General features: G+C 38.5%; 1 protein-coding gene across 7 annotated transcripts in view; it reads right to left on the reverse strand.

The window, feature by feature from the left end:
* KANSL1L (KAT8 regulatory NSL complex subunit 1 like) overlaps positions 1-16,902 on the reverse strand; it is a 60,983-nt gene that overhangs the window by 25,446 nt on the left and 18,635 nt on the right. For 6 of the 7 annotated variants that reach the window (XR_003526532.1, XR_003526536.1, XR_003526537.1 and 3 more), the window contains 4 exons: positions 13,598-13,739; positions 9,712-9,909; positions 6,858-6,979; positions 2,404-2,605 (listed from right to left, as the gene is read on the reverse strand). Coding sequence is in view for 1 of the 7 variants with exons in the window: in XM_027636438.1 (XP_027492239.1) it covers positions 2,404-2,605; positions 6,858-6,979; positions 9,712-9,909; positions 13,598-13,739 (664 nt within the window). In the remaining 6 variants the exon portion in view is untranslated. The remainder of the gene's footprint in view (positions 1-2,403; positions 2,606-6,857; positions 6,980-9,711; positions 9,910-13,597; positions 13,740-16,902) is intronic. The other variant, XR_003526533.1, reaches the window with a different exon arrangement.

Below are 16,902 nucleotides of genomic sequence, written 5' to 3' on the forward strand. Positions count from 1 at the left end.
AAACCAGGTATCAATCCCAGAAGCCATTCCCCATTTTACCCTTGGATATCTGCCTAATCCAGCAGCCAGCCTGGGCTGATAGTCAGTGCTCTTCCATTACAGGCTGAGCAATCTCAACAACAGCTAGGAAACCAAGTGTAGCAAGTGCAGGACTAACAAAGTGACAGGCCCTGTTAGCTAAGATTTATTGAATGAAACAATACACTGCTGATGGCTTGTAATTCAAAGCCCCGATACCCATTTAGATTTGATTGTCAGAATGTGTTGGAAATGTCCAGTCTAATTTTATCACTTACTTCCCCAGTAGAATCTCTGATCCTCTGTTTTTAACCAAAACTGTGTAAGAGGCTTTGTTCACTGCTTTACCTTAATTTTGAAAACTTGAAATGAGTTTGGCACTGGCATGAAGACTGAAGCTAACAGTTTGATTGCTGCCACCACCTCTTATTTTCTCTAGGAATTGGAGCACATCTATCTATAGCCTGTGGTGGAGTTCTCCACATTGCCCCTTGGTTAACTTCCCCATGGAAAGGACATCAAAAAGCAGAGTCTAAATACAGGGTTTTGAGCTGAGAGCTGCAGTAAGCACAAAGAGCATTCCCTACAGGGGTGTTTTACTGCACTGTCTTTGGGACATCTCTGCACTTTTGGTACAGAGACACTGGAGCTGGGTTGGTATATGGCAACCCAGCACCAGAGATGTCAAGAGCATGGAGCAGACACACAGTTGCTTCCAATATTTGAAGCCTTAAATAGTAACCTGAAAATGCACTGTTTGCTTGCATTCTACAACCAAAGGTAAATTGCAAATATATCTTTTTAGTTTTATAAGTCAAGGTAAACTACTGAGCATGCAGAGCAGCTCAGCTCTATGGCTTGGTTGGAGGTAAAAATGTAAATTCTGCCTTGAACTCCTGATGCCGGGCTGCAGAAATGAAGTTTCTGATCACAAGGCTCCACTGCTATTTTCTGAGCTGCACTAACACTGGCCCAGTTCTCAAAACACAGAGACATAGGCAGTGCTTGTAGAAATATGAAATACATGAGCCTGAAAGACACACGCTTCCAGAAAAGCTGATAGTTTAAAACAGTTTAGAAGAACTGATAGTTTAGAAACTGCATCTAGAGCGAAAACTCCTCATGTTTAAGTAGAAGGAAGGGAAAGTCCTGGAGTCTCTGGCTAAGGATAAATCTCCACAGCTGCCAGAAGCACTTGTGGAATTGGAGGCATCACTCAGGGCATGAGGCCTCCAATATCTGTAACAGGACACAGATTGGATTGAATGGGAAACAATAAAGTCCAAGTCAGCCACAGACTCCTTGTTTAATACAAGGAAGATGAAAAGCTTAGGTATCTAGGAGGAGGTAGAGCTCTCAACTCTACCCCCAACTCCCCTACCAAAACCTCCAGGGCAAGCTGTCAAGTCATTAAGCCCCACTGCCAGGAAGGTGGGAACTCAAGCTAATAAAAAATCGGACAGTTTTTCAATAAAATATCTTGCTAAAACTAGGACACGTCTGCAGTTTTGCAGAGAATGCTGAATCAGCACAAAACATCCTTGCAGGGGAAATTTCTCCCCAGACCACTGGCACACTTAGTAAATCCTAGGCAGTTAGCTGAGGAGACATGGAGATGTAACACACTTTTAAAAGGCAAAGTCAAACTAAGAAATTAAAACCATTTGGGATTAGTACTGCTCTAAAGAATGAGTTCGTACTGTCTCTGCTCCCAAATTAGACCATTGCTTTAAGCACCACAGCTACACTCATGATGTATTCTTACCAGAAATATGTTATTAATATCAGATGCAAACAGATAACCTTGTCCTGCACAACAAACAGTTTGGCTTTCTCCATTTTAAAATATTAATTCCTCTGTAATGCAGAAAATTTTAAGAGTTTTAAAGCATTTTTTTTAGTGTGTCATGAAAAAGGCAATATGACTAATCAGAAACAGCAAAAACAGAAACAAGATTAAGATATTGCAATTCAATTTCCTAGAAAATAATGTGCCACCAGCTGTGTAAACTTTCTTGTAGCTAAAACAAATATTCTGAAAACAAGTGGGCAGCTGATTTACACTGTAGCATGTCTCCTCAGCAGTCAGGCCTCCCAGGGAAGCTCTCGAGCTGTCTCCTAGACTGTACAAGAGCTTTAAAGATAGCCATACAACAAACTCATTTGATAAACAGAACTCTGAGTGATCTTTAACTTTTATGTTCAACTCATTAACTCTCAGCTCCTGCTGACACACCCAGTTACTCCTGCCTCACATGCTATACGGCCCCCGGACACAACAAATAACCAGCACAGCGTGCACTTATTCTTCTGGCATACCAGACAAGACACAGGCAGACTCCAGCAGCTGGACTCTGGTTTTCCCTCCTACAGAGAGAGACCTACCTGCTGATTCCAGTGACAGGCACTGTGCATTCTGTAGAGTTTCCTCTTCTGGAAACTATGAAGCGGCCTTGTACGGGCAGATGTGCTCACATTAGTTACAGAGATAGATCTTAGTCTTGTCCTGTCTCTTCTTCTTTTCTTGATGTGCTGATGATCAAGCAACCAGCTGCTTGAAGAGGATACCTCTCTGTTGTCTGAAGCTCTGCAATTTCATGATTAATGGGGGGAAGAAATACAAAAAGTTAAATATGTTCCACATGCAGAGGCCAAGACTTCGCACACTGATTAGCATTAGCTATCTAATTCTAAGAAATCTTATAAGCACTAAAATGTTTTAGCACAGTGTTTCATGAAACAGTGTATGTGCTTTGTTTGTTGATGAATTCTATGGTCAGGAAAGGAAGTTTATTTTTCTTGTTCACCTTTCTGCTCATGGAAACAAATGTCAAAATGTAGCCCTCAGGCATATAGTGGGGTTTGGTTTTTCCAAGTTCAAGAACTCTCTTTCTAACACTTTTAACATCTATGAGTTTTAAGTTACAATTAATATTTCTCTTCAAACTGACATTCCACTCAAGACAGGAGACCTAGAGTCCTGCCCTAATACTTTCAAGATTTTTTAGTTTTGGTCAAGAACTGAAACGTAAGTAAAGCTTTACAAACCAGTGACCATTCAGCATAGGGGCTGAAACTCACTGTAAAGCACTTGTATCAAAATTAGGAAATCTACACATTCTGTGTGGAGTCAAAGTCAAGTGCAAAGACATGGCCAAGAGCAATAGAAAACCTTTCACTGATACGAGGAACAACCTCAGACCACTCTCACCGATCTACAGCCAGTCTGCTCACCAAAACACATAACTGTTCCACAAGGCAAGAATTCAAAACACTCCCCCATTTGGGTAGGAATGACTCAATGGGAAGACTGCACTTCCCTGTTATAGGTATTCCTGAATTTATTGTGTTGCTGTAGGAACATCTGCCTGCAAAGTTGAAGGCTTGCTGCAAAAAGCACTCAAGTGTGCATTTATTGTTACGAAACTTAGAAATTTGATAACAACTCTAAACTGCCCAAGCAGTGCAAGTATAAAAGATATTTTGGCCTTGGTTCATGACAGGTCATCTATCTGCACAAATTATTATTTTGTCTTATGACAAGTCACAGTTTTATTAGTAGAACTGTAACACAACAAAACATGAAAAGTAATTCATTACAGGGCCACTTACACATCTTTTTTGACAAATGGTATTCTTCTAATAGTACATTTTTATTAAATAGAAGGGCTTATTATGGAAGTGTGATTAAGCACCATCCCGTGCTGTGCTGGTGTGGTAACAAGGCTTTATGGGCTTGAATTTGAGCTGTCCTTCTGACACATCAGAACAATTCAATAAGCAACATAGACTCATGAAAAAAATGTGCTAATTAACAGAGGAATGGTACAAAGTATTTAAAGGAACGTATCAGTAAGTGCCAAGAAGAAGAGCAAAATACTGAAGCATGACATTCTTAATGTTAACACTGCAATTTTTACAGTTTAAGAAATACAAGGTTTACAGTCCATGCAATAGATTTCTTAAAATACTTTCTCTGAATTCTCAAAAACATTTTTTAATTATCCACCTTGTAGTCAGATGGTCCCAAGCCCAACTTCTAGACTTCCACATGAGAGACAACTTGGACAGGTAAATTAGAACAAAAAGCTCCTCAGTCTGGCTCCTCAACTTCTGTGATTCCTGTCTTTTTTCTGGTGGTCTGCCCAAGTCTCTGTAGTCTCTGCCAACTGCTCTACAAACGCTCCTGTGCCTTGCAGCAATGCACAGCTCCATTTTCAGAGACAGCAGAGATCTCAGCTCCATGGCCTGGAGCTCCAGTAAAGAGCAGTGTGGTTTTCCTGCCACCTGTGTAAACAGGCTTCCCAATCAAGGTTTGAGTTGCCCATTTAGTTTGATCTTAGTTTTGGTGGTTTTCAAAATGTGATTCTACAGTAGAGCACTGCCAACCGAGAAAGTTATGAAATTTCTGGGAACACTTCCTTCAGAGCTCACATGTTGGCCTTTCTGGCTCTTGACCTTACTCCTAGGTGCATGCCTGCACACAAAGACACCAGACAGGCAATGTTTGCACTGAAGTAATGAACTTTTTCCTTCCTCTCCCCTCATAACAAAGTGGGTATCACTAGCTTAGGGAACTGCTTCTATGAGCATCTACCTTCATGCAACGCATCTGGCTAATCTTGGCACTTAGATTCAATTGAGCAAAGAAAAGCTACATAGAGAAATGAAGGCACTGATGTAATTAAGCACTGACCAATGGCAATTCAAGGTTACCCACATTCAGTCAACCAGGAAATGTACATGCACCTCCACTTCCACTGGGAACAGTCCAAACCCCATGATTACCAACCCCAAAGAACTTCATGCTTAGACCTACTTGAAACATGCACTACTGTGTTTTTCACATCAACAGCCTACAACTAATTTCAAGAATTTACTTCAATAAAAATCGCTTTCATCCATTCTTTCCCCCCTCAAAATAAAAAAAAAAAAATCCCCTTTCCATTTGATTTTGACTTCTACTTTCTGAAGTACTGAATACAGTGAGAGTGAGCTCTAAAAAAAGCAAAGGGAGATGCAGCCAAGAATTAAGTTAACTGCAGCTTTTAACTGTCTCCACTGATTGAACATAAAGCTACTACAATAAAATACCTCAAAAAATCTGAAACACACTCAAAAAACCCCCAAGAAGTAGGAGAGAGCGAATTTCCCTGCAAGATTCTCATGATAACCACCCTGTATAATGTTTAATTACTGTCTTTAATGAACAGCATTTATTTGCAGATTTCTAAATACTTCATAAGCATTGAAAAGTTAAAATTACCCATTTAGCTTATCTAGAAAGCTCTCAAGTCTCTCAGATCCCCTTCCAACAGCTAACTCGTCAAATTCCAGTTCAGAGCTACAGCACTGAGAAAATCTTCCAAGTCTTAACATTCTCTGGGCTTTTTATAAGTCATGAGTAGAAAACAACCAACCTTAGAGAGAGTGGTCCATGAGCAAACAACTGTGTTACTTATGAAATGGAAAGAAGACTGATTTTGGACAGTGCCTAATAAATCAGAAGAGAATTGGCTTGAAGTGACATCATTAGCGTCTCTTATCAAGAAGTCAACTTCATACGCTTCTAGAAACATTTTTAAAAGGAACTATTCCTCAGCTGTCTCATGAAAAAGTCACAGATTGAAGACACAGCCTAAATTACTCTCTTCTTTCACATACTCATCTCTATTAGGAACTCCTATTTCAGGGCTATTTTTACTTCAAAACTCTGAGGAATCTTTTGATTTTCCTCCACATTATCTGTAAACAACTGATACGTCAGGAGCATGGATATTACACGACAGGATCCCTTCATCCTTATATTTAGGGCAGAGTCACAAAATTGCTGTGGAACAGACGGCAGCTAAAGAAGGTGCCCATTCAAGCTGCTCATTATAATCCCTTTGTGGGAGGCTACAGCCTCTGCAGCAAAGCTGCTGACACAGACAGTGTGGCCAGCTCTCCTTGGAGCCAGGAGTCAGGGAATTACATTCTGCTGCACACTCTGCCATAAACACCACAGCTCAAGCTGGGAACAGTTTCTTCATCCACCTGATCTTAATTAAGACCTGTGAATACCAGCAACCCCTCCATCCTCAAAAATCACATTACCAGTATCAGGAAAAATATCCAACATACCCAAGTCTTTTGTAAGACAGAACTGTAGTCAATCACCTTAAAGCTGTTTTGAGACTAATATTTATTACAGCCTGTACTGTACTTAAGATCTCTGAATAAAGGATGGAATTACTTTGAGTAAAAGATGGACTAGTACTGAGAAACATTCTTCTACAATATTAATTTCAAGCTACAGTCATCCTGGAAGGTATGTCCATTCAGAACAAAAGACCTCAAATGGAAAATAGTATCTCCAGATTCCTGAAAATGTAGGTGGCAAAGACAAATTTGGCCTTTTATTGAAGACCAATGTGCTTAAAATTAATGGCACTTGCCACCCTGACACTGACCCATGCTGGGACACAGGTGACATTGTTAATGTACTCTCCTAATCTAGTTCGTCACTTTTCCAGAAATAAAGCTGTACTCGCTGTGACAGAAGGCATTAAGTCTCAAACAATCACAAGCAGTGTGTTGCTGTACTCTTTCATTACTTCACAGATACATTCATCTTCCCAGTGGCTGCATTTACAGTGGCTGCATACTTTTATGATGTCTCAAAGAACGACAAAAAACCTACTACTTTCAAACTTACAAACAAGACTTGACTTCTCTTGAAGCTTACAGAAAGCAGCTCTCTTTTCCAAATATAATACTGTAATGATTTTTAGTTCCATCTACATAACTTTACCAAAGGTTATTCTCAAAAAAAAAAAGAGAATTACACTGTCACCTACCTGAAGGAGATGCCATTGACCAGCTGTCTGTGCCTGCAGATCTTGGAGGAAAGAGATGAAGAAGCTGGAGACAGATTGAGTGGAGCGATTAGGCTGCTGATGATTTCACTCAGTTGTGCACTCTGGAAAAAAAATTTAAAAAAAAAATGTAGTCAGACTTTTATCCAGACTCAACAGCTCAAAGGTCCTGGGGTTTTGTTGATTTCCTGCACAGGATTCCAGTCATATACATCATGGAATAATCACATTTAGTTTCTTCTTGTGAATAATCAACTGTTGCATGGTTTTTCTTTCACAATTATTATGTTCAACTACACCAGAAAAACCAGGAAAACACCAACGTAACCCTGAACAACCTGCCAAAGACATTGTTTATACATTTGAGTAAGTAGCACACAAAACACATTAGCAATCTTACTCTTGAAACCAAAGGTTTTTTAAAGGGAAAAAGAAACCAGAACACTGCACAGCTGATGTTACAACAGCTGCAGACAGAGCTGGTAACTGGCCATTTGACAAGCATTTCACCAGGGGGGAAACAAGGTCAACTGTCTATTTATTGTACATTTTGTTCACTCAAAGTATTTTTCTTCTTAAAAGAATCCTCTTCATTGTTCACTGTACTTTGACAAAGGTGTTTTTACAAAGGGAGTGTAACTACAGGAGGACTATTATAACCACAGATAAAATGAATAAAATATTCTGGTATCCTCAAAAATAGCAAGAAGAAGACCCCCAAAAACATCAAGACCCAGACTTTCAGAACTGCTCCAAAACAAATGCAGTCAACTTGTTAAGGCTAAGAGCTACTGCTTGCAAAGCAATGAATTGTGGACTGACACCAGATAACATTTCGCAATGATGTTTTTGTTTTAGAAGTCAGACCTTAAAGGCAGACAAAAAACATAGTTTTCTTAGTGGAAACTGTGTTTTGCACACTAAACAGAAATTAAATGTATCTGAAATTGCATACTTCTTTTTTAAAAAACTTTTACATTACTTTGTTGGATTTTCATTCAGAATTAACAATGTTTAAAACATGCATTGCTAAAGGTTACCCAGTAAGCCTTCCTCACATTTTCATTTTACATTTACATTTTACATTTCTGCAGAAAGGGGAAGAAAACCTTTTTTTTCCATTTTATTACAACTCACATATTTTCTGTTCACGTTCAAATGATGCGATCGGGTGAAAATTTCACTCAGAATAAAATACTCAGGGATGGATATTGAAGCACAGAAACAGCAAGTCAATTACAAAAGGTCTGGACAAAGCAAACAAGATGCCAGTAAAATATTTAGCAGATTGATTTAAAAATCTCAACAAAATTCAATCTGTAAGGAGAAAAGTCTCTATGACATATAAAAGCACAAAAACAATGGCAGACTTCCAAAACACAAGGAAAAACATACATGTTTTTAAAAAACTTTGAAAGCTCTGAAAAGGACTTGAAAACAGTATAAATAAAAATTTCCAGCCTCAGTCACTTCCATTCTATATGAGGGGTTTTTTTGTTCACAAGTAAAATTATTTTTAACACAGAAATATCTTAACAACAGACTGAAGAATCCTGTGGGAATATGTGGATGTACTTCAGCCTACAGCATTGCTGCTGGAAGAAACTCAGACCCTCAGATTTAAGGCTGATTTACAGAACTGGTAGTCAAAAAGGAAATCAAACCCCAGAGCCTTCTGTGGTGTAAAGGGAAAAAATCTGATGTGATCTGTGACATGTGTTAAATGAAAAACACCTTTAATTCCAAGTAATTTTCAGATCATCAAAGTTCTTGGACCAAGTTTGTGGCTACCTGGGGACCAGAAAACACATCACTACGACTTTAATTGTCAAATGCCTTACTGAAAAGTGTGTTTAATTCCCCAAGCAACCACTCAAAAAGGGGCAATTTACCCCTTTCTAAAAATGCTCTTTGGTTTACCTTATGCAATTGCTGGCACTGAGCATATAAATTTCCTGTTTCATTGCTTCCCCACTCCTGCCTGTGGTGGATAAGATCTATCAAACAGGGGAAGCATTTTAAGAGCAAGAAAGTATGACTATCAAATAAGAAAAACTGGCACAGAGATTCACTAGTACCTAAAGCTACTTTTACCCCATTTAAAAAAACACGTGGATGACAAGGAATTTATGTGGAGCAGCAGAGCAACATACTGATGCCCCACAGTGGCTTTGTCATGTTTGCTTTACACAAACTGCATACATTCATTCTGAAAACAAATTTCCTGTACCTCCTTCAGCAATGTGATCCTATCATGTTCTTTATGTATTTTCAAGCAAAAGAAAACCCTGCTGGAGTCTACATCATATTCCCTGGAATTAACCTTGGAAGCTTTTAAAAACAACGAAGCAGAACTCCCCTCACAACTACGCCTCCGCTATGCCTGTTAAGTACCTGGAATTCCTCAGCTTGGAACCTGATTCCCATGATGCTTGAGGAGGCAGATCAACAACCACATTCTGTTGTTTTGTTTTTGTTTTTTTTATTTCAAGTGCAATGTATCTCTACTGTCAGCTGTGTGAGTATTTCCTGAAACAACCTGTGGCAACTCTACACTGACCCTAACTACAAAGCAGAGGCAGGTTTGTGGATGGCTCTTGGAGTTGTCATGTGGCCGCTTGAATGGAAACAAAGCGGTGACACAGACACATCGGAAATAAAAGGCTAATTTGTAAATCTGGTGTACAATGTAGTTATTTAAGCCCTTCGATTCATCAGCACCCCCTCTCAGGACTGCAAAATATCTTCCCTTTTGGAAGTCATCACCATGGAACCTGCCCTATTTCTGAAGTCAATCATTTGGCTCCACTGACCATTCAATTTTGTTTTACTTTACCTGTTTTTCAATGTTTCGTAAAAGCAGAGTAGGACTGCTGGGTGACATTTCAAAGTCATGCTCCGGCAAAGAATCCTGTCTCTCAAAGGCAGCTTGCGAATTCCCTGTGGCGTTTAATAAAGCTTCTTGGTCTGTCAATTGTATTTGCTTCTTCAGAATGTCTTTTGGAAATGGGAATTCTTCTAAGATCACCATCCCCTAGACAACAGCAATTGAACACAGTTGACAACAGATTAACCTTCCTAAATCACTTTTAAGGGGCAGTCAAACCTGGCACGTCCCTCTTAAATCCTCCCAATGACTTTGGAACACTTAAACTAGATTTTAAAAACATTTAACAGCTAAAATATAGAAATAGTAGGCATTTTCCTTAATGAAAAGCTGTATCACTTTTGCTATTCCTTATAGGAGCAATCACTCCAGTGTTATACCACTGTTTAAACATCCGTGCCAAAATTCAAATCAGAAATTCATACTTATTAGAGTATTATATGATCCTTTGCCACTGATTTAAGATAGCTTCTCTGTAAGAAACAACCTCCCTTTGATCTGAAGTTGGTTTTACTCTTCACAGTCAATAAATTTTGATGAGCTATTTTAAAGTGCTCTATTTCTCTTATTCCTATCCATGTTCTAAGTAAAACATCAAGGCAGTTATTTTTTATGAGGTGGAGATTATACCATTCAAAACAAAAGCCTTTTACAATTTAATAATTTTCTTTAAGGTGGGATTTTTTAGAGTTTCATAATTAGAGGTAACTATCCTAAACATTCTACCAATCTCATTACTTTTCAAGACCATCTGCACAAATGTGGTATCAGACATGGTGTAACATCTAGAATACCACCTAACAAAATAAATATAACTTTACTTGGTAAGGAAATAAGGGATTTTCAGAAATGGAACTAGGGAAATAACACCCCTATTGAGTTTTCCACATGGCAGAGTAGTGTCAGTGTCAAAATAGAAGTGTCAAGTACAATCCTAGGTAATGTTTCAGTTGGTTTGTTTTAAAAACTTAAAACGTTAGACAACATACAAGCAAAAATAACTTTGTAACAGTCAAACCCAGTCCTCAAATAGCCCCTTAATTTGCCATTATATTGAGCAAATAAATTTATTACTTAGAAAAGGCTATCAAACCTCTCTTTTTCCCAAGAGAAAGAAAGTACTTGCTTTAAAGTACTGTTACTCAAATATCAAGCAGATATTGAAGGAATGGGACCATTCAATTACTTTGCCTCAAATTTGTCTCTCTAATAAGAATATTCCACTAACCCAAGGAACAAAGAAGACTGTCATAATGTAAACAAAAGGAAGCCCTATTATTATTTCTTTAAGCAAGACAGATTTCACCTAAGTTGTGGCTGTGGAAAACTAAGGATACTGTAGCTCTACTCAGACTTTGACTCCTGCCTCAGCAGCCACTTGCCTTAAAACATGAAAGCAAATCTCAAAGAAACTTCAAAGGGAAGACCAGGAGAAAACATGAAATTGTCCTGTTCTCACCATGTCTCTAACTCATTCCCTTGTTTGAGTTATAAATTCAAAGCCTCAAACAAAGATATTCTCTAAAAACAAACAAAAGTGATTGAAAACTTGCTTTAACATCCAAAAGGGGCACAGAGATTCTGAATGTCCATCAAATCAATACCAAATTTTCCACACAGGTGATTTTCCATTTCCAGCAGATGGACAGAAATCCAGACAGAATTATACTATGGGTAGTGTGTTCAAGGAAATTCAAGTAGAGATCTAATTTTTGTTTGCCACAACAGGAGGACAAGGTACCTTAATAGCTTTAGACTCCATTAGAATTTAGAATCTTTAGGTCTTTTTAGTAAAACAGTGATAGGTCATGACCACAGAGAGTCTAGAAAGTCTTAAACCCAAATTCTGAGGTCAGAGGAACAGGAAGACACAAATGAAAAGTGGTGAAAAGAGGGAAGCGCACACACACATGCTTCCACTGGAATTTTATTTTTTGAAGTTGCAGAAACCTGTTTACCAAGCAAGGAAAGAGGAAAGCCGGAAAGGAAGAGGAAAAATAACAGACTGTACGGAAAGGGAGAGATGGAATAGGTACAGAAGAGGAAGAGTAAAGAATTAGAAGACTAATATGGACTATATGGGAATTATAAGTTAAGTAGGTTACAACCAGCAGGCTTTGGCAATGACTGCCCTTCCTCCCAAATCGAATTGTTTTGCAGATATAAGGACTCAAAGATCCAGGGCTGCTACTTGTGTGTGTGTAGAGATGGAGAAAACACAATGTAGTAGGCCAGGAAACAGCCCACAATTTACTCATCTCCCTTCCTATTGCATTATGGTGCTCCAGGAGTGGCATTTTGCTTGAAATCATTGTTCACTGGCTATGAATCACATTTTTTTCCACTCAAAACACATGAAAAACACTCTGAAACCATTAAACACAGCGTACAAATTCTAATGATATTCTGTAACTCCTTTGCAGCCACTAAAGGAAAACAAAGAGCTCTTCTATCAGCCCACTTGTCCTTCTCTAGCTGCTGCATTGGTGTACTGTAAACATGTACATGAAAAAGTCCCATCTGAAGAAAATAGGTGCCTTCTTTCATTATGGGACACAATGCCAAACACTGAATATCACAGCTGGTAAAAGGGGCATGAAGTTTGCAAAAAGGAGTGTTCCTAAAAATCTCCACCAGGAGGATGACTAGGCTCCAAGCCAACGTACCACCTAATGTGAAGAAAAGGCTTGACTAAAAGAATGTTCTTCCTCTTATTCCTCTGATATTTATTTCTCCATCTCCTGTAGCTCATCAGATCTATGACATCCTAAAGGCTGACAGCTTTTGGGTGTAAGAGTGTGCATGTTTCTGGTATTTAGGGCTACACTAAAACATGGGCATTCTCACCCTTTACCAAAGTACAAAATCTCCTTTCAGTTCTGTGGGCATACACCATCCAACAAAGGCTTTCCAGCTCTTTGGTAAAGAAAAATCGGACTGGGGAAAAGTTTGATATGAAAAGAAAGGTTTTGAGGGTGAAAGGAGAAGAGGGAATAATTTTTCTTTATGTGTTCAGAGGGAATTGATCTCTGGGGTGATTTACCTCTCCTTTTAAACTCCTTTTCAGTCTCATGTTTAGCCACACCAAGTCTGAAGCATCTTCTGGCTACTCTCAATCTGTGCTTATCTGACCCCAACACAGACCAGACAACCTACATGAGGCTCATCAATGGCGAGTTAAAGCACTCTCTTCTAAAACCCCTCACTACCACACCACCAGAATTATCACAGGTTTGCCTTCCTGTACATGAGAATGACCTGAGGAACCCATTAAATAGATAGCTAGATTACTAATGTTTTAGGAATGTCACTTTCCCACTGTCTAGCCAGTTTGACTTACAAAAACTAGTACATGAGTTACACACATTGGAATTTTAGTAATAATTAATCCTTGACCTGTTCAAAATGCTGTACAAACATTAACTAGCTAATCCTCAGAATAAACATGCACTGCAAGTAACAAAAAACCCACCCTGGAAAGCCCACAACACAAAAATGAATAACCAGCCTGAAAACCAAATCTCGCCTCTTCTGCAGGGGGAAAAACTAGTGTGATAAATGAGTACTTTGTGCTGGGCCCCTGAAAGCCACAAGTCACTAACTCTCTTAAACAGGAAGGTACAAGTTCCCAAATCCCAGTCCCATACGAGTGCCTTTAGGGTACAACACTTTTTAGCTCCTGATGTCTTTCCCATTAACTTTGCATGCAATAGCCTGCACAGACACAAGAAGTCCAGGGCAAAACAAACAACAAGAAGGAACCAAATAAATAAATACCACAAAAAATGATCAAAAGATGATTTGAAATGCCCATTTATGAGCTTACAGACAATACCTTGGTGGCACGTATCTGCCTGTGAAGGTCAGTTAGTTGCTGGATTTTGTATTCTAGTTCTGAAATCTGGGCTTGAAGCCACGTCCAACGGCTGCCAATTCTAGCTCTGTCTGCAAGCCACTTCCATTCAGAAGTATAGCTGCTGTGAAGACAAAATGCTGGTTAGTCCAAAAATAAAGATAACCACATTTGCACAAGAACATTTTTGACAGCTGCTCTGCCTCATGTTGCAAGCATCTCAGTCGCTTTCAGAAAATATCTGACTATACCCATCCAGTTTCACATCAGCTTATTCCTGTAGCAATAGAACTTGCCCAAACCAGTAGAATTCATGTTCATTGGCTATTCCCAGACTAAGCTAGTTTTCTGCTCAGGATTATAAAACTTAGAGCTGGATAAACTACCAAACTATATCAGTTAAGGTTGAATACAGATGTGTAAAGAATTCCAGTAATTCCATCAGCAAGAATCCAAACTCTTACACCACACTCTCTCCCACAAGCTTTCACAAACACTGTTTGCTAACAACTGGAATCTAATAAAACACTATCCAGCAATGACCAGCTAGATATCAGGTCACTGCCCAAAAAACCCAACTAAGTAGTTTAGATTTCTTTTATTCAAGCTATTTTATAAAGACAGTTGTGTCAGTTTAGTATAGTCAGGTCACTATTACTGTTGATTAAAACAGGTGTATTTTGTAACACAAAAACATGCTTCCTGGTACTTGATATTGTGATTAGCTTAATTTTATTATGCTGAATTCATCACTGGTATCAGCAAACATTACTCAATTTACCTATTAAACAAATGAGTGGTAACACTCAGCAAACAATCTTAATATTCAGTAAATTTGAGCAAGAGAAAGATAATGCAATATTTTAGCATACAACTTCCACTACTATCCTACTATTATCTGAGTTTATTAATTTACAGAAAATGACTAGTGTTTTTTTCCCCACTGAAGTTGACAAGTAGCTAAAAGAACTGTACAAACAAAATCAAATTTCTGGGAAATAAGGGCTTTTACTCAAGTTATTGGGAAAACTACTGGATCTAAATCCTGGATGACACTGTATGTGAGTTCTGCACAGGCAAAAATACATGATCTCCTGTTCCCCAGGCAGGGAGGAGCACTGAAGTATCACAAAAGATACCAAAAAAAACCCCAGATGCCAGTGAATTGGCACAGGAACATCACAGAAGTGTAACTGTTTCATGCAAAATTTGGTGTCAACTACCTCAACAATGAAAGAAAGATAATACAGCACCCTGGGGAAGATGGCAGACATGTCCTGGCATGAGTAAAGAAATGCCAAATGTGAGAATCCTAATATTTTCAGGGCAAAGACTATAAAACACAATATGACTCAAAATTTCAGAACTTGCAGTCTCCTTAAGCTATCATAAATAGTGAGAATAGACAGTACATCACCTCTAAAATACAAAATGTCTTCCTTTTAGACGAGACACTGAAATGTCCTATCTAAATCCAAATTCTATGTGGAAGTAATGTGGACTATCATCAAAAAGAAATTCAAAGAACTCTATTTTCTCCTAGGAAAAAAAGGCACATGAAGTCATCTTGTGAATATCTATTTTTCTGACAACCCCTTTTTATTTCTCTTTGTTTTCCCATTATTATCAGCAAAAATAGTTCTAGTGACTTATGCTTTAACCAGGTCTTCTGAACAAAAACTTCTCTGGGATTGACAGCTTCTGCATGTATGTGCTCCTGGAATTCATAAAATACACTTTGCAGGGAAAGAGAGGGAATCTGCATTCCTAGTTTTCAATTAAATGTGTTCACACAAGTGTGGTGGCTGGAACAGCTAGGATTTGTCTTAGGACCCTGGGCTGGCAAAAAGCTAGGCCTAAGAAAGAGCTGCTTAATGAGGCTGTTATAAATCCCTCAGTTAATCATTTTAACAAAAAAAGTTAAAGAGGAATAAAGAGGATAACTAAAAAAACCCAACTGGTTGGGTTGAGGTGCTTATTTCTGCTCCTTTCTCAAAAGGCAAACAAACAAATGAACTATGAAACCCCACAAATCAGGACATTGCAATAAGAAAGCCCAGGAAAAAGGAAATAAATCACAATGACATTTCCCTCCCAAGCCAGATGAAACAGTCTGGGGAGAAAGGTGAGCTACCCTCAAACAAACTGAGGCAGAAAGCAAATGAGGAAAAAAAGAAAAGTGCCCTGTACACAGCTGGGAAACCAGAAGCAGAATGGAAAGGGCCAGAGCTGGTCTTATGTCCCCTACACTGCATGAAATCACCATGGCATAAGGGAATCCCTAAGCAATACCCAACCACAGCTGATAGAACCAGGACAGTTAAATGTTAAGACAAATAAATTATATCCTCTGTATATTACTGTCTTACATACAAAACAAGAAACCTCTGCAAATATACGGTACCAGTTATTTTTCAAAAATGAGTTTGCATTTTTTCTTTAAACACAATATTAAATCATGAATTAATTGATTGCATTCACTCTTAAATACCTTATGTACATTTTTGCTTTGTTCTAAAATACAAGTATTTCTTAAGGTTTTAAATTGTACTATATAACTAACAAGATTTAATTACACCATGTAACAATGTTCTTAGACCCCACTCTAAGGAAAAGTTTCCACTGAATTAAGCACAAACATTTTAAGCTCAGGCTTGGCCTGAGCAATTTTAGTTTCTCTCTCCTGCCAGCCCAGGCTGCCCCATGGCCATTGCCTGCATGAGGACTTGGGCAGTTCCACGGTGACATGGATTAGAGAGTTGCTCCTCGGTAATTTCAAATTCAGAGGCAGGGAGAATGGAGCAAGTTTAGATCTAGATCCCTTTCCCAGTTTTAATGCCTTGCAGATGGGATAAGAGGCAAGACCACTGCTAAACTCTGTTCCCATTCCTGTCACTAATATTCATTTGATCTTGCATTATTTATTTACCATTTTTGCTTCTAAGTCTATTTCTCTACAAATTATTTAGTAGAGCTTCCTCAGAGGAAGATAAAATCACTATAAGCTATGCTCACATTGCTGAAGTGAACTGTTTGCATGCAAAGTAGTATGGTCACTTGAGTGACAAATGACAACCTACTATTGTAAACTAAAAAAAAATCATTAAAACTCGCCCATAATCTGTTCCTGGGATGCTAGAGAGTAAAGCTCAACATTCACTCAATAAAGAAAGCTGTTTCAAGGTGGCTCCAGAGAATTCATTAATTCTGCAAATCTAGAGAAGAAAAAAAAACCAAACCAAAAAAACAATCACAAAGAGTTACAAAAATAACCAGGCCTGTTACTG

Source organism: Corapipo altera, unplaced genomic scaffold, assembly GCF_003945725.1.
Source record: "Corapipo altera isolate COAL_440 unplaced genomic scaffold, ASM394572v1 45, whole genome shotgun sequence".
Lineage (NCBI taxonomy): Eukaryota > Metazoa > Chordata > Aves > Passeriformes > Pipridae > Corapipo > Corapipo altera.